The 27,541-nt window shown below is 45.7% G+C and overlaps 1 protein-coding gene across 3 annotated transcripts in view; it reads right to left on the reverse strand.

Annotated features, from left to right (window-relative positions):
- KCNK2 (potassium two pore domain channel subfamily K member 2) overlaps positions 1–27,541 on the reverse strand; it is a 268,253-nt gene that overhangs the window by 129,438 nt on the left and 111,274 nt on the right. For all 3 annotated transcript variants that reach the window (XM_060246797.1, XM_060246807.1, XM_060246815.1), the window contains exon 3: positions 12,397–12,514. In XM_060246797.1, the coding sequence (XP_060102780.1) occupies positions 12,397–12,514 (118 nt within the window). The remainder of the gene's footprint in view (positions 1–12,396; positions 12,515–27,541) is intronic.

Here is a 27,541-nt window from a genome sequence, read left to right on the forward strand (position 1 = left end):
CCTGTTGAAGCAACTATTTTTATCCTCCAGTGAGAGTCTTAAAGGACATCTGTAAATTATTATTGATTGTTTTTGAAGAGGAATAATTTGATGGAGAAACAACATCTGTATAGACTAGTTCAATATATCTGCACAACTGGTTCACATAAAAAACCCCTCTGTCTACTATTTTAGGTGCATAAAAGTTTTACTCAGTGCTTTTTGCCCAATCAATTAGCACAAGTAAAAAATAAAATAAAAGTTCTCTTGGGTCAGACATGTTTTGTTTTTGTTAATTATCTGTGTGACTGACAAATGGCAATATTATCTGCTTCCTTGTGATTAAATTTGCCTCTAACTTGAATTGTAAACTATGAAATTACACCTTGTCATTATATTTGCTACCCAGGGTTCATCACTTCCACAGCAAGTGATAAAAAGCGACAATTTATTTTTAATTAGCCTAATACACTATTTGTAGAAAAAGCAGATCACCTTCAAGATAAATATTGTAAGAAAACAACTTTGCAAAGTTGGGGAAAATTGTTGTATTAACCATTCAATAATAGAGCATAAAATAAGACAGGTGTGCAAACAGCGATGTTTAAGTAAGAAATAAAAATAGAATTGTAAACTTGCAGGGTATTGACATAAGACAATAACTATCACATCTATGCAAGGATTAGTGTTGGCACCTGTGTAATTTCAAAAAGCAGAGGAGATAGTAGGTACCAGCAGCTCTTGTTCCAGTAACATTGCAGTAATCAACACCTGAATGAGCTAGCTTCATACAGCTCTCAACTAAAGGACCCTGGAGTTTTGGGGAGCCCTTTTACTAGAGATTTTTGATGTACTGTCTAAATGGCTTACAGGAAGCAACACTCAGTTGTTTCCAAAATTCAAGGACTACTGAGTAAATACTGAATATTAAACCAAAACTGCAAATAAGTTCTTGGAAAAAAATCTGTAGGGGTTGTGTGGATAGAGTTGATATAATATTTTGGTTATGCCATTTACATTTGTATTTTTTAGTTTGGCTATGCACTTCTTTCTTCTCTCAACTGTATCATGGTAATAACAAAAAAATTAAAAAAAATAATTGCATATAAGTTTTTGGCAGTTGCCAAATGGTATAGTCTGTATGTCCACGCATAATTTTAATTTTTCATGGTACTTCAATAGCCTAAAAGAAGGGAAAACTTAATATTTGTAATTCTCTTGCCTATAGATTAAGATGGGTAGCCAAGCCATGTTAGTCTGTCTGTAGCAGTAGAAAAGAGTAAGACTCTAGTAGCACCTTAAAGACTAACAAAACTTGTGGTAGGGTATAGAATCAAAGAATCATAGAGTTGGAAGGTACCTCCAGGGTCATCTAGTCCAACCCCCTGCACAATGCAGGAAATTCACAAATACCTCCCCCTAAATTCACAGGATCCGCATTGCTGTCAGATGGCCATCCAGCCTCTGTTTAAAAACCTCCAGGGAAGGAGAGCCCACCACCTCCCAAGGAAACCTGTTCCACTGAGGAACTGCTCTAACTGTCAGTAATTTCTTCTTAATGTTGAGCTGGAAACTCTTTTGATGTAATTTCAACCTGTTGGTTCTGATACTACTTTCTGGGGCCACAGAAAACAATTCTGCACCATCCTCTATATGACAGCCCTTCAAGTACTTGAATATGCTGAGAAGTCATCCCAGCCAGGTTGGCATGCTGCAGGGAGAGACCTCCTCATGGAATGCAGATCCTGGGGCTAGCATCTCCTGCAGTATAGTTTAAACCATCCCAGCCAGGATCCGCACGTGATGGGGAGAGACCTCTCTGCAGGACGCAGATCCTGGGGCCAGTTTCTCCTGCAGTGCAGTTTAAACCATGCTGCAGAAGAAGCCAAGCCAGCCCCAGAATCAGGCTGCCTTTAAAAAAAACAAAAAACCTCGGTGTTTTTCTTGGACCTGATTTTTTGGACCTGAAAAAATTCAAGATTTCTGGAAAATTCTGGATCCGAATATGATACCACTATTGGGATCCAGTATTTTTTCAGAAATACCAAAAATCCAATAGAACCAATCCGAAAAATACACATTTAAAAAATTGCAGAGGGCTGTTGGTCTTTGAGGAAGAACTCATTGTGGCTAGGCCTGGCAGCAATCACTCAGCAACTTTCTGCCATGCAACATACATGATTTACCCAAGCTCAGTTAGTTGCTACTGTTCAGCAGTAGCCATTCTACAAAAGCCAGTATGGTGTAGTGGTTATAGAGTTTCAGACTAGGATCCGGGAGACACGTGTTCACTGAGTGACTTTTGGCCAGTCACATATTCTCACCCTAACCTACTTTACAGGGTTGTTATGAGAATAAAATAGAGGGGGAAAGAATGATTAGGGATTATGTTCCCTGTTATGGAGAAAGGAGAAGGTATAAAATAAAGACATAACACTGATGATGAGGGCAGATAAAAGGTAGTTTGATTGTTGCATGGGTAGTAGAGAAGGAAGCTGGTAAATCTGAGGATATTGGGCCAGGAAAGAAGATGTGACTAATTTTGTCCAAAATTAATACAGCATAATATGTATGGTAATACAGTGTTTTCTGTTGTACTAACTTTGATTTGATAACAAATATTCTGCTAGCCTTACAATGACTGTAAGAGTGTTTTTCCAAACAGTACACATTATTTTGTTTACTGAAAAGTTAGTGTTTTCTATTTCTAACTTCCCCCCTACCTCTCATGTCACAAAAACTAAAATATGTTTGCTAAAACAGCACAGAATGCCACAGAGTACAGATCTCACCTATTCAGTATTGAGAATGTTTATAGTCAGTTCTGCACTTGCCAGTTCTTGGTTCACACATTAACTCACCCAGCAAATGGCCTCCTGACCTCCCTTCTTGTCCACAGGGTCTCCCCAATCCATGCATTTAATCTCCTCCTTAGAGTCAAGAGCAGGGCATAGTCTCAACATATGTATACGTGTGTATGCGAGTGCATGCACTCGTGCGTTTGCAAGCACACGTGCACACACACCTCTGTCCCTTGTGGCCCTTTTGTCTGCAGAAATGGGGTAGGAAGGTAGAAGTGGGGGAATGCTTTCACCTGCCCTGGCTGAGCCCTGCAGGCCAGAATCAAAACACAGCCTGCAACAAAAAAGAGTTTCAGACCTCAGAGGGAAAGGCCAGATCCTTTAAGACTATATCTTGACAACAGTACTGCTGAATGGGCTGCTACAATTCCTTTTGTTTGTCTAATCCCCAAGTGACCACCTCTAGAGATGGGCTACACTTTAAACCCTGGCCCATTTAAAACAAACTAACATGATTAGGCCAATTCACCAGGCAAACAGAGGACTATGTTCACACATGACTGAAAGCAGATAAATTGGCATAGGTTCTTGGGCTCAATCCAGATATATGACACAACCAGCCATACCTAGTGCTCAGGGAGGAAGGATGGATTTTGGTGTCCAGCTGGCAAGAAATGTTGTGATACAAAGAGCAAAACTGGCCTATGCCAGACAAGAAAACCAACTAGGGGAAACAAGCCCTGGGACCAGTCCTCAGATTCAGTGGGAGCTCACAGGAGCACAGCTCCTGAACCTTTCTGAGAGTTCCACCTTCTCCTTCTGAGAGTTCCACCTCCTTGTCCATTGAATAGTTTGTGCAGCTGCATAACAATCCCTGGATGAGCTCCACCACCTATTTTTCTACAAAGCGACTCCTGCCTGGGACTAAGTCTGCATGAGATGGCTCTTTTGGATGGCAAGAGTGCTGGGGCCCTCTCCCATTGTTCGCTTTTGGCTGCTGGCCTTTCAGTGCCCTAGCTGGGCAGCCTTCCTTCCCTTTTGCCCACTCGTGGGTCTCCCCCTTCACCCCTTGTGTCTCCGCTTCTTCCATCTTCAGCTCTGTTTTTCACTCTCTTCCACTCCTCCTCCAGACCTTTGCTTGGCTTCTTTCCACTGCCCTTTCAAAAGCTGGCTTCAGCTGCTGTCGTTTTTTTTTTTCTGACTTCCGTTTATACCTGTTATGCCCTGCATGGGCAGCTTTTCTTCACTCCTGCCTCCCTCAGTTTTGGCTTGTACATCCAGAAAGAGTGCACCTCCTGCATCAGACCCTTCCCAACAGAGGGCAGCAGCCAGAAAGGGGGGGCGGGTGCTAGAAGATAGTCTTGTCTAGGGCACCAGATAGTCTACAGCCAGCCCTAGTGATGGCTAAGCTTACTTTACAGATAAGGAAAAAAAGACAATTAGCTTGTTTATTGTCTCTTTATAGAATTTTTCATGAAACAGAAAATAAGGAATGGATTTGGTGAATAACAAAATTAGATAATAGAAAAAAGAGAGTTTTTCATTGTGAAAAAAAGTAAGAGAAAATTTTGTAATCAAACCTGCATTTGTTGTAGAGAAAACTGGGAGCTTCCTTTTATTATATGTGTGTATATATTTCCTTTCCTTTTTTTGTTATTGCTTGTTATCTGTTTTGTTCTTTCTTTTAATAAAATTTTTAAATACCACCCCCCAAAGAACCCAAGTCTGGGTCCCCCCAGGTCACTGCTCCTTTTGCCAGTAAGCAGCATCTGTCCCCATGGGCCCTTGAAGTTAAATGCACGGGGATAAAGCAGGCCTTTATAAAAATGTATAAAGGTTTATTGAATAGTCTTTAAAAATAGAATATTACTGTGCAACCAGGGCCAGCCCAATACCCTGGGGCGCCCTATGCAGACTTGCTGCCTGGCGCGCCCCCCCAAAGTGCCCCTATGGCTCCCCACCTGAGACTCTGCACCCCCTCCTCCTCCCCTCCCCACCCCCCACGTGGTGTCCTGCCCGACCTCCTGCCCCCCCCCCCGGCACTCCGCTCGCCTGCCCACTGCTGCTAAATGCGGCAATGCTCTGCTCACTCCCTTCCCCTTGGGGCTCACCAGTTAAAAGTACGCTTAGCCGGCTTCGCAGTTTGCGCCTGCGCATTTTGTTAAGAGACAAAACACACAGGCGCGAGCTGTGAAGCCGGCAAAGCTTACTTTTAGCTGGCGAGCCCCAGGGAGAAGGGAGCGAGCAAACAGAGCACTGGGGGGGGGGCGGGATGCCACACCAGGGGGGGTGGCCCGGAGGGGGCTAGCGGCAGCTCGGAGGGGGCTAGTGGCAGTGGCGGCGGGGAGGGGGGAGGGAGGCAAGCTAAGCGCTTGCATGGAGCACCAGAGGGGGGAGCGAGAGTCCAATTTGCTGCCCCTCACTTCTTGGCGCCCTAGGCAACCGCCTAGTTTGCCTAGTGGGAGGGCCGGCCCTGTGTGCAGCACAGTCTCCACTGCTTAGCAACAAAGAAATAAAAAAGCTAACTTGCTATCTAATACATTCAGTACCTGGTATTAGATGGCACACCTTTCTAGAATATAAACATCCAATCTAGAGCTTTAAATGTTCTCTACAAAGCTGTCCATCACGGTGTAGCATAACATAGCAAAAGAGTACTAACATGGCAGAATCATAGAACTAGCATGGCTTCCCTCTGGCCTATAGCTTTATTATAGTCTTTTGCCCTCAGGCACCAGGTGGTCTCTCAAATCCAATCAGGGGGCTCACTTGATGGAACTCTCCAGAATATATTAACACTCCTAATTCCCCCCTCCCATCAAGTTACACTATTGAACACAGGTTCTCACAATTAATTAATTACCACATTCTTGAATCTGGCCTTGAAAGAGATACAGATCGTGTAACCAGGAAGGCTCAATTACGGCCATCTGTGAGTCAGAGCATGCCTACTAATAATCATGTTAACCCTTGAGAGGGAATCAGGGTTTTTGTCTCATACAGTTAAATACAAGATTTATCACATTGTTGTTGCCTTGTGAAATATTAGGATGAGGAAATAAAGAACTGGAAAAAGGAAATTTCCCAGAAAATGTAAAAAAAAAAAAGATACAGAAAAAAGGATTGGAGGGTTGCTGAATCAAGTCTTCACAACAAAGCAAATGGCACATGAAAACTAGAAATAGTGAGTTGTTAGGGCTACCAAGCTAACCTCTATCAGTCCTGCTAAGGTTGTCATCCTTTTGGTAAGTTTTGTATTCTTTTATTATGATTATGGGATAGAGGAAAACTTTTGGGTGCATGGCTAGGTATCATGTCATTTGATGTTGTGATGGCTCCCCCCACCCCTTGGTTCCTCCTGCTGCTGCACTGGGCAGCAGTAGATGGCTAGCAGGGTGGGGAGGGCAGCAGGTCTACAACAGGAGATCCCCCTACTACAGACCCACTTTGCCAAGTGGGGTGGATCTACTATGAAACTAATAAAGTTTAAGTTTCAAGGTCTCTAATCCTGGAGCGGCCTCAAATTGCTCTTAGAATTAGTGAACAATTCTGAAATTGATGAGGACAGTATTAAACTTGTAATATCACATTTCAAAGATAATACTGACCACAAATTAGTAAGCAAGTGTTATCAGTTCAAAGAATATTTTAGGAAATCCCAAAACACAGAAGAAAACACGTCATCTAAAATGCAATGCACAGAATTTCTTCCACTTAGCAATACCTGATTGAAGTGTCCCCTAATATTACTACTGTGCTTATGCTGTACTTTGACAATGCCTATCATAAACTGTGAAGCAGAAAGGAATTTCTTAAAGCTTTCCTTTATTTAAAAAAACAAATTTCAATCTACCATGACTGAAGAGCACTTAAATTCTTTATGCATATTGCCTCTAGAAAATGACATTGCAAGGAAGCTCTCATATGACAAAAGTGTATGTGAATATGTTGCTAGAAAAAACAGAAAGAGTATTTTGTAAAATGTGTTTCATGTAGTATGAACTCTCATAGGTGTCTAAAATAAAAGATTATATTAACTGTGGTCTTTCTATGTTTCATTTCATCGTTCTATGATGCATCACACATGTATGTAATGTTTCTCTAATTTTCATCCCCCATAACATGAAAACTATAAGGCATAGCTGAGGAATTTTTGTTATACTCATCTTGTTTGCATCCATTTTCTAGTACTTGAGGGTTTGTGATGAGGTTTGCACCCATCCCTATTCCTAACCCTTTACCTTGAGTGCCTTACTGAACCATGTTGCTACAGTGAAACACTATTTCCTCTGAAAAACACCCTCCTGAATAATCCAGTTTTGCACATCTTGCAGAAAGCCAGGAGGATGGGAGCTTTCCTGACTTTGCCAGGCAGACCAGGGCTTTTTTTGAGCAGGAACACAGTTCCAGCTGTCATGATTGTGGGAAATCATTAATGTGTGGCAGAATTCTCACTCTGAATATAATCTACATGGCTATAGTAAAATTCTGTCAACAGGGATGGAGTCAATAGTACAATCCCCATTGTTCAGCTGAGTCAATAAACTACATAACAAGACAGAAAATGTTCTGACCTCAAAAGAAATCCTTGTGCCTGCAGGCGACATACATGGGAGAAAGAAATATTCTTTACAATAAAAGTCCGTTTGAACTCATAGTAAAAAAGACCAGGTCTCTAATCACAAATGTGTATCTACAAGGATTTACATTTGTCTGTTAAGCACTAGCTCAGACCTGCCATCTCACAAGGCATATCTTTCCAGAATGCCAATAGTTGATTGTGGTTTTTTTAAGTTTCAGAAAAACAAATAGAATTGCATGACATTATTCTATGTGACTACAAAAATACTAAACATTGTTGAACCTTGCACAAATTTGATGTTCACCCCTCATAGAGTCAGGATCTATCTTAAACAATATTACATGTAATATCAAAGATTCTGTGCCATAACCAAAACACGAAAGCAACTGATCTGTCAGTTCCTGGATGTCCTCCAAAGGCCAATCAGAAGCTCTACTGGCCTCATCCACTTAAAAAAAAAACACTTGGTGGACACCAGAAAAGGTGCTGGCTGGCACCATGGCACCCATGAGTACTACATTAGGGATTCCTGTACTAAAAGTACAGAGGCTGTCCATGTACAAGGGTAAAGCTCCTGAAATCACCACCTGAGTACTATCAGAAGCAAAATTGTTCCTGTTATTTTTCAAAAATGTCAATTACACTGAAAATTGATTTTCAAAAATAGTAGCCTTGTTGGAACATTACAGCCTCTCAGACAAACTGAAAGCTGTCAATGCTATCACATATCCTAGTGAGGGATAGAAACAGGGCAGGCGTGCCCATTAGGTGACCTTAGGCCATTGCCTAGGATGGCAGCCCTCAGCACCCCCACCATGTGACTCATAGCAGAGGGAGTGCAGGCAGGGGTTGCCAGTGCCCAACATGGCAGCCTCTCAGTCTTCCTGCCCCCTGTCTCCCTGGCATCACTGCTGGCTCTGTTCCACATGCCCACTCTCACCCAGTGAAAAGCTGCCAGAAGCTCTGACATGGAGGAGGAAGAGGGAGTGCAGGAGCCAGCCAAGTTGGTGCCTGAGTGTCCGTGGGATACCTGTGCAACCCCCCCCCCCTCACCCCTCCTCCTCCTCCACATTGGTTGACTTTTTTCTTCTGCTCCTCCTCTTGTGGCCCAGTGGTGGCAGCTTGTGTTTGTTCCTCTCACATGCTGTGGCTTTGCTGAGGCCAGATTGTGGGTTGCCTTTTTCCTCCCTCCATTTGTGTGCATACTGACTCTTTCCCTCCGTAGTCCTTGCTCTTTTGGTTAGATGAAGATGCTCTGGAAGCTGCAAGAGGGGAAGGAAGGGCACTGCCCGGTGGGCAGGCAGGTGGGGTGGTGGGCAGGAAGTCAGGAGTGCAAGAGCTGTCAGCAAGGAGAGTTCAGTGGTGGGGGCTTGGCCTAGGGTGCCAAAAAGCCTGGCATTGGCCCTGGATAGAAATTGAATGTGACAACACTGAAACACAAAACTATCAGGACAATTCCCTCTTGCTTCAGATAGGATTGTATTCCTTCTAGTTCAGGAACTGGTTAATATAGGAAAACTATCAACCATAGTTCATAATAAATGTCTTCCCATCACAGCTTTAGAAAGCTAAGAATGTGATCTCTGCTCTGGATCACATACATTCTGTTGCTAGAAACAGCCTAATTTATTGTGTTGTTCCATCAAATATCTACAGTTTAAAATCCTAAAACAGAAAATTGTGACTTCTTGGTGACATCATAGAGGTCTAGAAAATTATGTGTGGCCTAGTACTAGAACGCAGGGTTCAAGAAGACAGACAATAACAAACTGCTTCTTTATGTAATGGGTAGTTGACTTGAGAAACTCACTGCCATGCCATGTGATGGCCACTGGTTAGATGGATTTAAAAGGAGGTTGGACAGATCTATTAGGCTTCCCGAATCCCCCGCCTGAACAGGGGACCCCCGTTTTGGAGCCTCCTCCCCCCCCCGCTCACCAAAAATCCAGAAAGCGGGGGGGAGGGGGAATGGCGGCCCTTCCCACCCAGCCCCAATCCCAGCAGCTTCTCCTCGCCCTTTCCCTTCCCACCAATCCCCGGTGCTTCTCATCGTCCCTTCCCTTCCCACCCCGGATCGCAGCAGCTTCTCCTTGCCCTTCCCTTCCCACCTAGCCTCGATTGCAGCAGCCGTTCTTCCATTTTCCCAGGCTGCTTCCCGGCCCCAGTCAGCTGGCTGGCGGGGGGGAAGCCCCGCCCCACCTGCAAAGGACCATGTGCCTTTGCACCTCCGGAGGCTTGACTGAAAGGCTTCAATTTGGGATGGTGTGTCTGCGTTGCTATGAAGAGGCTGGCAGCAACTCGTGAGTAGAGAGGCCAATCCCCTGCATCAGATTTGCCAGAAATGGGGGGGGGAGAGGGAAACAACTTCATTATTTCCTATGTGGAGATCGATTCTCATAGGGTATAATGAGGAATTGATCTGGAGGTTTCGGGGGCTCTGGGGGAGCTGTTTTTTGAGCTAGAGGCACCAAATGTTCAATATAGTATCTAGTGCCTCTCCCCAAAGTACCCTCCAAGTTTCAAAACGATTGGACCAGGGGGTCCAATTCTGTGAGCCCCAAAAGAAGGTCCCCCTATCCATTATTTCCTATGGAAGGAAGACATTTTAAAAGGTGAGCTGTCCCTTTAAATGTGATGGCCAGAACTCTCTTGGAGTTCAATTATGCTTGTCACACCCTTGTTCCTGGCTCCACCCACAATGTCTCCTGGCTCCACCCCCAAAGTCTCCTGGCTCCACCCTCAAAGTCTCCAGATATTTATTGAATTGGACTTGGCAACCCTAAGATCTATGCAGGGTATTAGCCATTATCTTTGAATTCAGAAACAGAATGCCTCTGATTGTCAGATTTTGGGGAGCAGCCAGAAGGTGAGGACTCTTATCAGCAAGAACTGCCTGTAGGCTTCCATGTGGTATCTGACTGGCAGTGGCCACTATTGGAGACAGGATGCTGGCCTAGGTGGATCACTGGTCTCATCTAGCATGAGTATTTTGATGTTCCAATGTTCTTAAATGTTTCAGATAAAAAGAAAACCATTGAATTTGTCTGGTATATTAAAAAAATTAATATACCAGACAAGTTTATTAACTTTAACCAAAATGGCCTGCAGCCACACTGCGAAAAATTATGGAGCACTTAGTTTTCCTGAGCAAACAAGATAGTATAATAATAAAATCTCAATGGTACAAAAAGCATATGCAATATTCCACACATTAGATTTACAAATGTTACTTATTTTTTGTGCAACATCATTATTAATTCACAGGTGAACAGTTTCAGGCAAACAGTTTCAGGCAGGCAGTTTCAAGCAAAGTACAGTTTCAGGCAAAGTACTCTTTATGTAGCAGCCCAAACCTATTGCCTTTCTGCATGACAAAGTGGACTGGATAACTTTTGGAGTATCACTGGAGTAGCAAAACATTCAAGATATCACATCAGTGCAGCTGCTAACAACAATGCAACTGTACTTTGTATAGCTACACATGAACCAAACACTGATGGAAAATCAGTGTGGTAGGAAAAAGAATATCACTGAGCATTATCCAATTCACATGAACAGGATCAGCTCTCTTTCCTTTCCTTTGATTGCAGTAGCATTCTGGGTACAAAACAGGAAAATTAATTTAAAAACAAACATGAGCAGAGAGTATAAAGATTAACATCTCAAAGAGACCATAAGATGCTAACTGGCAGCCAAACTAGATGTGATGGCAGCATATCCCTGTGCTCTAATAGGTTCTGCCCTCATAGTATATAAAGCAAGAACGTGTGGTGGTTTAAATTTAATAGCAAAGGAAGCATGCTGGTGAGGCATGGAAATGGACCCTATGCCCATAGCTTAGTTCATGGCATTCCTTCTCTCCAAGCACTTTCCTCCCAGCTGAGCATATCTCTAGGGATGGACATGAACTGGATCACAAATGTAATTTCATGATGAATTTTGGCCAGTTTGTGAATCAGCGTTCATGAACTGAAGAGCTGCCATGAACTTTCATGAATTTTAAGGCAGTTTGTGGTTGTTCCTGAAGAGCAGGAAGCAGGAATTTAAATGGCTCAGAGCCTCTCAGCAATTTTTCACCAGGAGCAGAAAGCAGGGGTTTAAATGGCTTGAAACCACAGCCTTCTGTTTCCCATCACTTTTTGTGGGGGAACCCTTGCTTTCTGCTCTCCACTGCTTTTACCAGCCAAACTAGATTAAATGGCTCAGAGTCATTTCTACTCCCTGCCAAAAGTGGAGTCATGAACCTCTATAAATCAGTTCAGTTCATGAACCAACCTCCTGTTCATATTGGTTTGTGGTTCAGTTTGTGGTTCAGGCATGAACCCATCCCTATATATCTCCAGAACAGGACCTTCACTGACCAGAAAGTGCCTACCACAACAGTCTGTGGGAGAGGTAAGATGCAGATGGGAAGAGTTCTGCACACTTCATTGGCATGTCCTTTGCTGTAAAAAAAGGACCCTACCTGGTTCTTTCTATGTGATAGTGGAAGATCCAGGTTTTAACACATGGGTCTGCTGGCATCATGTCTAGTTTGGCATGGTGCAAATGTCCATGTAGCATCTGTGGTAAAGGTTGCATAAAATTAAATATTAGAGGTAATCCTATTCCTGAACTTTTGCATGTAACCAACAAGACTAATAAAACCTAAAATGGTCAGGCTTATCATAAAATTGTATTTCCTAACCTGACTCCCCAGAATTGTGATGCCTAATTTAAAATTTATGAAAGCTGTATAAAATCAAGCATGTCATTTCTAGAAACCCAAAGCAATAGTTTACAGAACAGATTTGCTTTAAAACAAAAATATTCTAATTATTTGTTAACACAGTGAAATTATCTGAATTATTTCCTATATAGTGAAGTAAATCTGCTTTTTAGCAATGCTTTTATGCCATTACTGACTTTGTTGTATGCATCAAAACAAATATAAAATTATTATTAAAACTGATTAAATTTGACACAGAAAAATAGACATAAATATTAAATTTGATTTAATACACTATTAAAATATAATAATAAATAATGTCCTACCTATGGTGGTTATTACAGTGCCAGCAAAGAAGAAGGAACTTCCCAAATCCCAATGACTGACGTGATTAGTCGTGTTTCCTATTGGTATGACTCCTGCATTTATTGCTGCCACTACTTGCTGCAATTTAAAGAGATATTTGTCAATATTCATGAAACATAAATAAGAATGTTAGAATATGTGACTCTGTACTTTTGTGAATTTATCAGATTAAACCAATAAAAAAAGATAAACACACACAGTTCTTTTACAGTTTTGCAAATGATTCAAGTTCAGCCACATCTGACCTAAGCATAGTTGAATGCATAGAAAAATGCAAATTACTCATTTCTGCTTATAAAGATTCAATCCTAAACCTGCTGCAGTTAGTGGATAGAGAATATCAACAACCTTGGCAGCCTTTATAAAAAAAATGCTGGTGGAATGTACAGATGTATATTTTATTCATTTTCTATTAATTGTTTCCATTCCTCAAAGTTTTGAAAACCATCACCTGGATATTAACTGCCTGCTCTACAGTATACTGGTAACTTCTAATTTCTGATTCAGACAGTATGTCTAACTTCATAGCACACTTTCCCCTTTATTTTATCCCTTGTTGCAGGTCTCTCTTTCGCCTCCCCCCAATCAATCCATTAATAAGAACGTAAGAGAAACCATGTTGGATCCAGCCAATGGCCCATCCAGTCCAACACTCTGTGTCACACAGTGGCCAAAAAAACCCAGGTGCCATCAGGTGGTCCATCAGTGGGGCCAGGACACAAGAAGCCATCCATCCATTCATCCATCCCTCAGCATCTGCAGACATGATTGTGGGAGACAAACTGTAACTTCAGAACACCTGATGCAAATCTGTAAATTTAGTACTGGAGAATTAAGTGCTCCTTTGCCCCTTCCCTGTGGAATCGATCCATGCATCTACCTATTCATCTGTTTGGTAGGGCTGTGGTTACACAATGTTTAAGAATGGATATTTTGAACATGAATGCACACTACTGTCTAGAAAGCTAAACACTCAAGAAAAATTAGCCCTGATTAAAGCACATTTGAAACAATAGATATTATAGATTCTTATTCAGGAACCAAAGCTAGATACCGAAACTATAGCTAGGCAAGCCACAGAGGAGAGAAGGCACAGAAGTTGCCCACTCCTCCTGGTCAGAGTGACCAGGGAAAATTATATTATAAGTTCCCTGGATAGGCACTGACCTAAAAGAATGTGGAAAGTAGTACACAGTGGGGTACCACTGGGCTCAGTACTAGGTCCAATGCTTTTTAAACTTATTCATTAATGATTTTGAGTTTGAAGTTAGCAGTAAAGTGACAAAGTTTGTGGATGGCACTAAGTTGTTTATTTATTTATTTATTTATTTGGTGACTTCTATCCCGCCCTTCCCACAAGTGGCTCAGGGCGGCTTACAACAACAATAAAACAATAAAACAGTAAAATCAGAGCAAGTTATTACCTCTAAAATCAGACAATTAAAACCTAAAAACCTTAAAATTAAACATTAAACTATACAGTATAAACACAAAAATCTGGTAGCTACATTATCTCATCAGGCATAGGCTAACCGGAAGAGGGCTGTCTTACAGGCCCTGCGGAACTGAGCAAGGTCCCGCAGGGCCCTCACCTCTTCCGGTAGCTGGTTCCACCACATAGGGGCCATTGTGGAAAAGGCCCTGTCTCTAGTTGCCTTGAGACGCACTTCCTTGGGCCCGGGGATGATGAGCAGATTTTGAGTGCCAGACCTCAGTGCTCTCTGGGGAACGTGTGGGGAGAGACGGTCCCTCAGGTAGGCAGGTCCCAGGCCATATAGGGCTTTAAAGGTGATGACCAGCACCTTGTACCGGACTCGGTATATTATTGGAAGCCAGTGCAGAGCCCGAAGGCCCGGCCGGATGTGCCCCCACCTTGGGAGGCCCAGTAACAGCCGGGCCGCGGCATTCTGCACTAGCTGCAATTTCCGGGTCCGGCACAGGGGCAGCCCCATGTAGAGGGCATTGCAGTAATCCAACCTCGAGGTGACCGTGGCATGGATCACTGTTGCTAGGTCGTCGGGGGCCAGGAAGGGGGTCAACTGCCTTGCCCGTCTAAGATGAAAAAACGCGGACTTGGCAGTGGCCGCTATCTGAGCCTCCATCTTTAGGGACGGCTCCAATAGCACCCCCAGGCTCCTGACCCTGTCCGCTGGCCTCAGCGGTACACCGTCAAAAGCTGGCAGAGGGATTTCCCCTCCCGGTCCCCGACGGCCCAAACAAAGGACCTCTGTCTTCGCAGGATTCAATGTCAGTCCACTCAGTCTGAGCCACTCAGCCACGGCCTGTAGTGCCCGGTCCAGGTTTTCTGGGGCGCAGACCGGTCGGTTGTCCATAAGTAGATAGAGCTGGGTGTCATCAGCATACTGGTGACACCCCAGCCCATACCTTCGGGCAATCTGGGCAAGAGGTCGCATATAGATGTTAAACAACATCGGGGAGAGAACCGCTCCCTGGGGCACCCCACAGTTAAGTGAGCGCCTCTGGGACAGTTCCCCCCCAATCGCGACCCTTTGTCCCCGACCTTCAAGGAAGGAGGAAAGCCACTGCAAGGCCAACCCCTGAATCCCCGCGTCGGCAAGGCGGCAAGTCAGCAGCCGATGGTCGACCGTATCGAACGCCGCCGATAGGTCCAACAACATCAGTACTGCCGAGCCACCCCGATCCAGATGCCGTTGAAGGTCATCCACCAGGGCAACCAACACCGTCTCCGTCCCGTGACCTGGGCGGAAGCCGGACTGAAGTGGGTCAAGGATGGAAGCGTCCTCCAGGAAAGTCTGTAGCTGCCTCGCCACTGCCCTCTCAATAAGTTTGCCCAAAAAGGGCAGGTTTGAGACCGGCCTATAGTGTGCCAATTGGGCCGGGTCTAAAGATGGTTTTTTTAAGAGGGGCCGGACCACGGCCTCTTTAAGGGGCGCCGGAAAAAGCCCTTCCGTTAGGGATCTGTTTATGATATCCCGTATAGGATATCTGAGATCCCCCTGGCAAGATTTAATAAGCCAGGAAGGGCATGGGTCCAATTTGCAAGTTGTTGGGCGGGCAGATGAGAGAATCCTGTCGACTTCCTCCAGGCTGAGGGGGCTGAAACCGTCCAGGATATAATTCGAAGACATGCTCGGGGCCTCGGTTGCGTTAACTGTCTCAAAGTTGACAGGGAGGTCGTGGCGGAGTGACGCGATCTTGTCCGCAAAATAGTTTGCAAAAGCCTCACAGCCTATCTCTAATTCAACGGAATTTGGTCTGCCCTGGGGCAGAGTCGTCAGGTCTCGAATTATTTCGAACAATTGTGCCGGGCGCGAAGTTGCGGACGCAATCTTAGCCGCAAAGTATGTCTTCTTTGCGGATTTGATTGCCATCTCATAGGTCTTCAAACTCTCTCTATAAGATGTTCGGGTCGCTTCGTCTCGAGTACGCCGCCATTGCCTCTCTAGTCGTCTGAGGTCCCGCTTCAATTGCCGCAATTCCTGGTTGAACCAGGGAGACGGTTTGAGGCGAGGGCGCAGAGGACGCCTAGGCGCGATCTCCTCGATAGCCCTGGAGAGTCCATCATTCCAGGACTCGACCAGAGCCTCCAGGGAATCGCCAGTGGGCCAGATATCCCGTAGAGCCGTCAGGAACCGTTCCGGGTCCATCAGGCTCCGCGGGCGAGCCAAAATATGCTCTCCGCCCAAACGGGTTTGGGGTGACATATCCACACGAGCCTTGAGGGCAAAGTGATCCGACCATGGCACTGCTTCTATTGCAATATCGTTCACTTGTACTCCCGCCACGAAGACCAGGTCTAACATGTGTCCCGCCTGATGAGTGGGCGTTGTAACAACCTGGGAGAGTCCTAGTGTCACCATGGATGACACCAGATCCATCGCCCGGTCGGAGGCCGCGTCGTCGGCGTGGACATTGAAGTCACCCAAGACCAATAGCCTTGGGTACTCCAACGCCCAGCCCGCCGCGGCCTCCACCAGGGATGGTAAGGCGGCGGCTGGTGCGTTAGGCGGTCGGTACACCAGCCAAATCGCCAACCCCTCCCCAACGTCCCACATCAGGCCGGCACATTCAATGCCTGGAATCTCCGGGGCCGGGAGAGCCCTAAAGGTGTAAGCCTCTCGTATGAGTAATGCCACTCCTCCCCCCCCCCGCCCGCTAGTCCGGGACTGGTGGAGGACCGAGTAACCCGGGGGGGTCATCTGGGAGAGAGCCACAGTCTCCCCATCTCGAACCCAGGTCTCGGTCACGCAAGCCAGGTCCATGTCCTGTTCCAGTAGGAAGTCTCGAAGGACACCGGTCTTATTATTAATGGACCTGGCATTGCACAACACCAGTGTCGGAGGCGGGTAAGTTCGTCTGGTCCCACTACCTGTCACCGTTGGGATGGGACGCAGGCTGGAAGGTGGTCGAGCACTCTCTTGTCTCAGCCTCCTTCGCTTGTAGATCTGCCTGCTCCCACCGTCATACCTTCCCCTCCCCAGGAGCACAGTCATCGTCTGTGGTGGATACCAGTGTGTCGACTAATGATAATGGAAACTCAGTAGGCAAAGTGCTGCTGTATCCCAGAAATACGGAGTAGTAAATACAGAGTGTTAAGGTGCAAAATTCTACTAATTATATTATGGAGGCTCTAAAAGCAAAAGTGCAGTAGTGTCAGAAGTCCGAAAAGTGCAAGGCGGGAAAGTCTAAAGTGCGATAGTGTCCAAAAAAGTGCAAGGTGGCAGAGTCTAAGGTGCGGGGTGTAGGTGGCTGTCTTGTGGCAGAGGCGGGTATTAAGTCTCAGTCTTGTTCTTACTCTTAGATGGTAAGGTTGCATAGTTCTTACAGTTGGTAGTATTAACGTTCTCATCGGTGTTCCTGTTGGGGGGGGAGAGTCTGAGAGCTCAGGCAGCCTCCACCCGGCTCCAGGGCTCCAGGGGGGTGCTAGTCCTCCCTGTTTCCCCAGCTGTGCGGCCGCTGCCCAAGCAACTCAGTTTCCGGGTGAGTTGTAATTCACCCTTTCTCCCACTGGGCGTCCTCAGCTCACTCTCCGCCCTGTATGTGGACTCCAGGTGTTTACAGTTCCACTAGGGGAGAGAGGAGGCAAGGGAAAAAGGCGGGGGGGGAGAGGGGGGGCCGTCGTCCCACTGGTAGGCTAGCTACCCTGGTACTTCGCCCCTCCCTACCTCACCCGCAGCTGTCTCCAAACACCCTGATGCCACCGTCTCCCCAACCGAAATGCCACTCTTGGGTACTCCTCCCTATTCCTCACACTCTGCGCCTCACACCTCGCACCACCGCCTCGTGCAGTCTCCGGCCGGGTCTCCGGCGAGATGGTCCCTCAGGTAGATAATCCTCAGGCGGACGGTCCCCCAAACAACCAGTCTGTAGGCTCTATCGCCTCAAACTCCCGGCCGTCTCCGCTCACAGGCATTAACCCCGCCAGTCGTCAACCCCGCCGGCCGTCAGCCCGTTCCCGTCTGCACACTCCGGGCACAGCGCCCTTCGTTTCTCGCCGTTTTTCGTCCTCACTCGCTCGCGTCCACAGCCAGCAGTCGTCCGCGTCCTTGGCCGATAGCCCGGCTCAATCCGCACATCCAGGCACCGTCTCTGGCGTCTCAGCGTCGAGGTTGGGGCTGGGAGCAGGGGCGGCTCGTCTTAGTCTTGGTAAGCACTTTCAGTCCGCTCCGTTTGTAACAGCGGTAAACAGCGGTAAACTGTAACCAGCAGCAGATTAGCTCACCGAGAATGTAGCTTGCCTTCAGTATAGGTGTTATAAATGTTGTAGGTGGCGTTTTCCAACGTTCTAGACTATGTTGCTGTTGTTATTATGGCTGGAGCTTTAGCACGGAGCTCCTCGCCTCGCCGCCATCTTTATAAGTTGTTCAGGATGTTAAGAACCAGGGAGGATTATTATATGCCCCAAAGGGATCTGTTGAGACTGTGTGAGTGGGTGTCAGCGTGACAAATGAGGTTTAATGTAGGCAAGTGCAAAGTAATGCACATTGGAGCCAAAATTCCTAACTATGAATATACATTCATGGGGTCTGAACTGGTGGTAACTGGCCAGGAGAGAGATCTTGGAATCATGGTAGATAACTCACTGAAAATGTCGACTCAGTTTGTGACAGCAATAAAAAATGCTATGCTGGGGATTCTTAGGAAGGGGACTGAAAACAAATCAGCCAATGTCATAATGCCTCTGTATAAACCTATGATGCAACCTCATTTGGAATACTGTGTTCAGTTCTGGTTACCGCACCTCAAAAAAAGATACTATAGCGTAAGTGCAGAAAAGGGCAACTAAAATTATTAAGGGGATGTAACACCTTTGCTAGGAAGAATGATTAAAGAGGTTAGGATTCATGAGCTTGGAGAAGCGATGATTGAGGGGTGACATGATAGAGCTTTACAAAATTATGCATGGGATAGAGAAAGTAGAAAAAGAAGTACTTTCTCCCTTTCTCACAATACAAGAACTCATGGACAGTCAATGAAATTAATGAGCAGTAAGCTTAGAACAGCTAAAAGGAAGTTTTTGTGTCTTGAACATAAGCTGTTATACCGCATAGCGATCTCTACAGAGGCGACCCGTGGGTCCCCGGATGTAGCTCGCCAGACACCCCGCCCATCAAGATCTGTGGTGGGAAGTTTGACTGACCAGGATTGGACTGGTCAGACGAGGGGGCAGTTCCAGGTAATGTATATAAACGGGACCCGGCCCGCGTGCTCTCTCTCTTGTGATGTGCTACTGAATAAACCATGTTGCCTTCCAAACTGTCTCGGTTTCAAGTACATTACAGAAGTACTTCTTCACCCAAAGAGTAATTAATGTGTGGAATTCACTGCCACAAGATATGGTGGTGGCTAAAGCATAGACAAGTTCTAGAGGGGAATAGATAAACATATGGAGCAGAGGTCCATCAGTGGTTATTACCCACAAGGTATAGATGGAATACTATTTCTGGGGCAGTGATGTTTTGTATTCTTGGTTTGTGGGAGGGCTTTTGCAGCCTTGTCCTGCCATGAACTTCCTGATGGCACCTGGTTTTGGGCTGCTGTGTGACACAGAAAGTTGGACTGGATGGGCTAGATCCAGCATGGCTTCTCTTATGTTGTTAATGGTCTACTGTATGTTCCAGTATATACCCACAGATTAAAAAATAGCAATAACCTAAAAAGGTGTTCCCATTATCTGGGAGATGGTCTTCCATGAAAAGTTTCAATTTTTGAAATGAGTCCCAGAGCATTTGTGGGGGTGTTTTAGTATGCTTTTATTAAGTAAAACCCCTGACACATCGGTTTTAGTCATAAAACAACCAATAAAAACATAAGATTTTGTTTATGTACTGATTTCACGAATCCATTCATTAATAAAGCAACCCATGAGAGTTATCTGACTTGCCTTCAAATCAATGGGAGAAATCTATGGTTTTAATAGATTAAGATATTTTCTTAATCTATTGAAATTGCTTATTTTCAATATTTGTAGATGGTTAAACTGCATGTTCCATGCTATCATATTTAATATATTCAAAATAAGCAATATCTTTAATATCAGTGGTTATTCTACACACTAAATTACTAATCCTTAAATATTCTGAATCAGAACTCAACACTATGAAATCGTTCACTTCTACTTTGAGATATACTAGCAGTGTGATACAAATAATAATTAAAATGTAGCTCTTGAGTACTTCTTTTGTGACAGCTAAAATAATTTAACCATTTCTAACAGGAAAATAGCAACTGCTTTTGTAGTTTGTAAAATCGTATCAACATTGTAAAATCATATTAACATGTAAGGTTGCTAGGACAACTGGTGGGAGGGTTTGTGGACAGGGACATGGTGGGGGCAACACTGCAGGCATAATTATGGGTAGCTCTAGGAATTGCCAAAAAACCCTCATAAACACATAAGGAAAGCCCTGTGTGAGGTTCTGCCAGTTATCAACCCAACAAACTCATTCTCATGAAAACATTGAAGGTTAGATACAAGTAGGGACTCTTTGCTCATAGAGAGCCATTGCCAGGAATGACACCTCCTGCACACTACAATAGTTCATAGGTCAGCAGTGAAGAAACAAAACTTAACATAGACAGCAAGAACAGAAACATAACACATATAACATTGCAGACCTAACCTGACATTCTGCTCCCCCAAAACATCACCCCCTCCTGGCTGGCCCAGGAACTGTTGGTGGAATTCCCAGATCAGTTTCAGGGCCCACATATCTGTTGATCTAACCCATCCATTATGCCCTTCTGAGAAATGGGCCCATTTAATCAGATAGTATAACAATCCTGGCTTCATCTTAGAGTCCAGGATGTGTTCCACCTCCTGATGTAGTTGGCCACCAATTAGCAAAGGTGAGGGAGGGGGCATGGGTTGTGGGTAAGCTTGCCAATCCCCAGGTCTCAGTGGGGAATCCCCACTTTTGAAGGCTCCTTCCCGCCCCCAGTCAGCTGGCCGGCATGGGAAGCCCTGCCCCCACAGCCAGCACCTGCCTTTCCACTTTAGAACTAGAGCAGGGGTGGCCAAACTGTGGCTCTGTGGCTCCTTAAAGTCTCCTCTGTGGCTCCCAAAGCTTTATCTCCCCCTCCCATTCATCCCAAGAACCCGTTTTGAAAGCGGAGAGCTAGTAAAAAGAAATTTAAAGCAAAGAGGAGGGTGGTCGGGCAGGCTAGAGCAGCTGGTGAGGAAAAATCTGGTGATGATATGAAGCTCTGTTCACAGACAGCTAAGCTCCGCCCCCCCAGCTCCCAGCAGCCCCCAATCCTGCCAGGACAAGCCCGGGGTGCAACTCTATCTCTTCTTGCTGCTGCCATGAGTTGGAAATGGCTACCAGAGAGAGGGAGAGATGTCTCTTTCCTACCCAGCCATGCAGGCTCCTTAAAATCTGCAAAGTCCAGAGAAGGGCAACTAGAATGATTAAAGGGCTGGAGCACTTTCCCTATGAAGAAAGGTTGAAACACTTGGGACTCTTTAGCTTGGAGAAACGTCGACTGCAGGGTGACATGATAGAGGTTTACAAGATAATGCATGGGATGAAGAAAGTAGAGAAAGAAGTATTTTTCTCCCTTTCTCACAATACAAGAACTCGTGGGCATTCGATGAACTTGCTGAGTAGACTGGTTAAAACGGATAAAAGGAAGTACTTCTTCACCCAAAGGGTGATTAACATGTGGAATTCACTGCCACAGGAGGTGGTGGCGGCCACAAGTATAGCCACCTTCAAGAGGGGTTTAGATAAAAATAGGGAGCACAGGTCCATCAGTGGCTATTGGCCACAGTGTGTGTGTATATATACAATTTTTTGCCACTGTGTGACACAGAGTGTTGGACTGGATGGGCCGTTGGCCTGATCCAACATGGCTTCTCTTATGTTCTTATGCAACAGGAAAGGGGTGGGGGAAGCAGGCAGGGCACAATGTTGCTCTTCTAGGTGACGATGTGAAGCTGCACTGATCCAAAGAGAGGGAGAGAACAGTCCCTTGTAGGTTTTCCAATGTGCCTCTGCTTACAAAGAAATCTCTTTCCCTCTAGGTCAGGCAGGCTGCTTAAAAAACTCTGGGAGAGGCTGCAGTGATCCAGAGAAAGAGAAAACAGCCCCTCTGTAGTTTTTCCATTGTGCTTACTAAGAAGTCTCTTTCTCACCCAGCCCAGGCAACCCCCTTAAAATCTCTGCAAAAAAAGGGGGGCGGGGGAGGGAAACAGGCATGGAGCAAGTTTCTCCATTGTTTCTCCAAAGTGTCTCTGTTTATTGTGTAAATAAGGTGGGGGGGTTTAGGGGGGCAGAACACTGTATGGAGAAGAACATAAAAGCCTTTTTTTGCTTTAAATATAACTTGGGTAGGAAGTGCCACTTTGCCCTTGCTTAAGGTGCTGACTTATTTGGCCGACTGCACAAAAGAGTGTGGAGCAACAAGCATCTGAAAAAAGGCACAAAGATCAATGTTTACAAAGCGGTTGTGATAACAACCCTCATCTACGGCTCCGAATCGTGGGTTTTATACCGTCATCACCTGCGACTCCTTGAGTGCTTTCATCAGCGCTGCCTTCGCACCATCCTCAACATCCACTGGAGTGACTTTGTGACCAACACTGAAGTCCTCAAGAGGGCGGAGGTTACAAGCATCGAAGCACTGCTGTTGAAGACGCAGCTGCGCTGGGCAGGGCATATTTCTAGGATGGAAAACCACCGCCTTCCCAAGATTGCTCTGTATGGCGAACTTTCCACCGGCCATCGAAATAGAGGGGCACCAAAGAAGAGGTACAAGGACTCCTTGAAGAAATCCCTTGGCAACTGTCGCATCAACTATCACCAGTGGTCTGACCTAGCCTCAGATCGCAAAGCATGGAGGCACACCATCCACCAAGCTGTCTCTTCCTTTGAGAACGCACGCATAGCTGGTCTTGAGGACAAAAGGAGATTGAGGAAGAATCGCACTGCTACAGCACCAACCCCAAATCAGACTTTTCCCTGCAGCCACTGTGGCCGGATCTGCCTGTCCCGCATTGGTCTTGTCAGCCACCAGCGAGCCTGCAGCAGACGTGGACTACTGCACCCTTCTTAAATCTTTGTTCGCGAAGTCAAGCCGAGAGAGAGAGAGAAAGGTGCTGAGCTGAGCATGCTGGGCCCTTGCAAAACTGTGTTGCAGATTCATTGTTTATTTTGGCTGCAGTGTGTACGTCCCATAATAAAGCCATGCTTGGAAATGCTACCAGACCCTGACAAGGGGCTTGTGGTTGTGGGATACAACAAATGACACTTTCAGATAGTGGGGAAAGCAAAAAAGAGGAGGAAGGGAAGACTGCATTAAAGGAATGGAAAAACTCTTGTTTGAAAATATTTATTTTGAAAATATGTATTTATTTTGGGAAAAGGAAAGTCCTGACTCCGCCCTAAAGTCTCCTGACTCCATCCCAAAGTCTCCTGGCTCTACCCCCAAAGTCCCCAGATATTTTCTGAGTTAGACTTGGCAACCCTAGTTGTGGGTGCCATTTGCTCAGCCCAGGGTCTCTTTTTAGCAAGCCAAAATGAAAAATAGGGTGAATGTTTTTAAAGCTTTTTGGCAAACCCACTTCCACAGTTACTTCACTTACCAAATGCACCACCTTAAATGGGCCTAGGTACTTCCAACCCAGTTTCCTTGTTGGCTGCACCCCCTTCTTGTGGAGATGTACACCAAATCCCCAACCTTAATGTCCCAGGAGGAAGACCTCTTTTTGTCAGCTTGTGCCTTATAATCTGCCTTGGCTTTTTCCAGAGTCTTTTAAATAAAACCAAATGAGCCACTAGTTTAGTCCACCAGTCTTGGAAATCTCCTTCCTGGCAGGTTCTCCCTCAGGCATGCCCAGAAATGGCTTGCCTTCAAAACCTTGAACTTTTTGGAAGGGTGAAGCTTCTGCTGGGTTATGGAAACTGTTATTATAGCAGTATTCTGCAAATGGTAGCAAGTCTACCCAGTCATCCTGTTGAAAATTAACATGACAATGTAAAAATTGTTCTAGCACTTGATTTCTCCTCTCCAAATGGCCATCAGTTTGGGGGTGATAAACTGAGTTTAGCCCCTGCTGTATTCCTATCAGCTTTAAAAACTCCTTCGAGAACTTAACAATGAACTGGGCGCCATTACTGAATATCACTTTGTCAGGGAAAGAGTGCAGCCATTCATCTCAAGTGATTTTGGCCCTCAAATGAGACCAGGTCAGGGCATTGCTGAAACAAAGAATAATGGACACTGAGAGGCAGTCTGACTTCCCTAGGGACACAGCCTTTATAGCTCGTGAGCAAACTAGATACTGGCTTGTTGCTCCTGCACATTTATTTTACCTAGATGTTCATAAGTTCAGGAGAGCTTTACTTTAGCTAGTGCTCAGCACTTCTTCCCACTGTGCTTGAGGGGAGGTACAAGAGGTCCCCCTATGTATAGTGACTCTATCAGTACAATCAAGGGAAAATTGAAACCATTGAAACCATATCTGGGTGCTGTTGAGTTGTCTTTTTAAATGTTTTTATTGTATTTTATTGTTTTATTATATGTTGTACTCCGCCCTGAGCCCTACAGAGAATGAGCGGAATAGAAATTTACTAAAATAATAAATGAAATAATAAATATATGTTTTTAGGTGCCCCTGGCATAACCAGGTTCATGCCAAATATGTAGCATCCATAATGAAGCAACTGCCTGCCCCAACAGAACTTGATTGTATTACCTATTTGTTAGCTGATGAAAATCAGGCTATCACTAAAGACGTAGCCAAATTTTGTGCAGCTTATTTTAGTATCCGATTGCACAAATTGTTAAATTCTTTTAATTTCCTTTAAATCTCCTTTTGATATGTGGTGGATTCTTACATATACAATTTAACTTGATTGTATGGTCCTCCCTTATTTAGTATTCTTGAACAATTTTAAACTATTTTTATGGTTGATGTAAGTTAGATGTTATACTGGCCTGGTGCTGCAATAAAGCTTCCTACCTACCTACCCAGGACTGGCCTGAGCCTTTTTGGTGCCCTAGGCAGGGCAGCAAAGTTTCGCCCCTCCCCTGCTCCTGCTGCTTATTCATGAGTAGGCAGCAGGCACGGGGCTACTTGCGAGTAAGTGGCAGGCATGGGGCCTGCCAGCCCAAAGGGAGGGCAAGCGGGAGCTGGCAGTGGTGGTGGCAGGGTGAGGGGGGAAGGGTGAGTGGGATCTGGCAGCAGCAGGGTGAGTGGAGGGGGAGGGCAAGCAGGAGGTGGGAGCTGGCGGCAGCGGCAGGGTGAGTGGAGGGAGGGCAAACGGGAGCTGGCAGTGGCAGGGCGGGCTGAAGCTGGCAGCTGCAGCAGGATGAGTTTGGGCAGGCAGGTACTAGCTGCTGCAGCAGCAGCAGCAGCGGGGGGGAGAAAGGCAAATTAGGCGGTTGTCTTGGGCACCAAGAGGGGGGAGCCCAATTTGTGCCCCCTCCCTCCTGGTGCCCTAGGCAACTGCCTAGTTTGCCTAGTGGGTGAGCTGACTCTGTACCTACATACTAGGGGGCAAGTCTATTGAAATTACTCCCCATGGGTGTGAAGGGGTCTCAAGCAACTTTAACTGTCCAGGAGATTTGCCTCCCTGGTTTTTCCCCATTATGCAAACTGGGCAAGAAGACACATATTGTGAAATATCCTTGCGAATGTTTGGCCACCAAAATTGCCTCTGAGCCAAGTGCAGCACTTTTACAAAGCTAAAGTATCATGCCTGGGCCTTAAATTCAGCAGGAGCTCACAGGAGCACAGCTCCTGAACCTTTCTGAGGGTTCCTCCTCCTCCTCCCCACCTACCGTGTCCATTGAATAGTAGGTGCAGCTGCATAACAATCCCTGGATTAGGAGAGCAGGCAGCCAGCCAGCCATCAGGAGCTTTGCCACGACCCCAGCAGTTCTCATTAATCCCTGTAGAAGCCCATGCCACCCTTTATCCACTTCCTATGTGAGTTTGGGTGGCAGATGGTTTGCTGGCCTTTTGACTTGGGGAGGAGTGGCCAGCCCATGCAGTCTCACTTACCAGGGGCTCTCCTTTTTTTGTTAGATTGCTTTTGGTTGGTGGGGGGTGGCATATGCTAATAGGTATGCTAATGAGCTACACCACCTATTTTTCTAAAAACGACCCCTGGTCATGTCAGATGGTTGTCATGACAATGGCATAAAATTTCCCCATGTAGGGTGTCTGGCACATAGACATGGATCCCAATCCCCCAGTTCAAGCGGGGGATCCCCTGATTTGGGGAGGGCTTTCCCACCACCGGCCAGCTGGTCAGTGGGGGAAATCCCACCCCAAAATGAAGTTTTGGGGGCCATTTCTGGTAAAACCGGAAGTGCTTCCCAGAGCGGCCATTTGAGTGGGGAAGCACAAAGGGCCACTCAAATGGCTGCTAGCAACTTGAGTGGTCCCTTTTGCTTCCCCTACAAAGACAAAAAGGACCACTCAAAATGGCTGCAGAGCTTCAGTGATCCTGATCACTGAGCAGGCTTGCAGCTAGTTTAGGCTAGTGAAGAGAATGTCTGATGCAATGTTTGAAGCAACTTTTCGCTAGAAGCCAGATAGTCTCAGTGGGTGCAGATTCAAGGTTGTAAAGTAGATAACAAAAGGGCCTCCGCCTCTTTGAGAAGCCTCTTGCAAGAGCTGATAACGCATGGAGACAGAAGGTAGAAGGAGAGCAAGGGGGTGGGGAATGTTGAGTTAGATAAGCCTGGGGGCCTGCCTGCTTGTTTGGGGTGTGAATAAAAATGGTCTGAATGAGAATAACTTTAACTTAGTCATATTGGGCCTATGACTGGCTAAGTTCTGCCTTGATATCAAAGTAAAACTCCGTTTCATAGCAGCTAGTGTTCTCTGCTTCACTAGCAGCGATTCCTTTTCAGGGATCAGTTTTGCTGCTTTCCCCCCCTCCCCAATTAGAAGGGGGGAAGAGTGAAACTGGCAATGAAATGGCTGGTACCCATTTGAGTGGTCCCTTTTTATCCCCTAGATACCACTCAAATGGCTGCCCTCCATTTCCTGTTTGGGCTACTTCTGATTTTACCAGAAGTGGTCCAAAGCATTGTTTGCATACCCACCCTCCTCCCAGAACACCCACCACCACCACCAAAGGTCTCCACTGGAAAGGTAAGGGGGTTTGGCAACCCTAGTGTGTGTGTGTGAGAGTATGTGTAAGTGCAGCCAGCTGCTGGGGAGAATTAAGAAATGACTGTATTCAGGGAAACTGAATATTTATTTATTTTAGGGAATGGGAAAGTCGCCTGGCTCCACCCCAAAGTCTCTCAGCCACACCCCCAAAGTCCCCAGGTATTTTCTTAGTTAGACTTGGCAACCCTACACATAGATTTTGTCCCCCTTTCTATAAGTACCCATCTGGTCCCTTTTGCAAGTCTGCCTTACAGTCCAAATCATTTTCCTTGCCCAGGGCATCTTTGATCTTTTCTATCCAGCAGGAGAGTTCTGGGTCATTCTCTCATTTCTTAATTTGGCTATAGGTCATCACTGCCCCCAAAGCTGTGCTTTGGTAAACAATGAGTCAATCCCTCCCGTTTGTTTTCATGTTGGGGTAGGTGGGAAAGTCAGGAAGTCAGACTTTCCCAGGAGGTGTTTTGGAATGAACTTAAACCTTGAGAAGAATT

The sequence above is a fragment of the Heteronotia binoei genome, chromosome 1, assembly GCF_032191835.1.
Source record: "Heteronotia binoei isolate CCM8104 ecotype False Entrance Well chromosome 1, APGP_CSIRO_Hbin_v1, whole genome shotgun sequence".
NCBI classification, from domain to species: domain Eukaryota; kingdom Metazoa; phylum Chordata; class Lepidosauria; order Squamata; family Gekkonidae; genus Heteronotia; species Heteronotia binoei.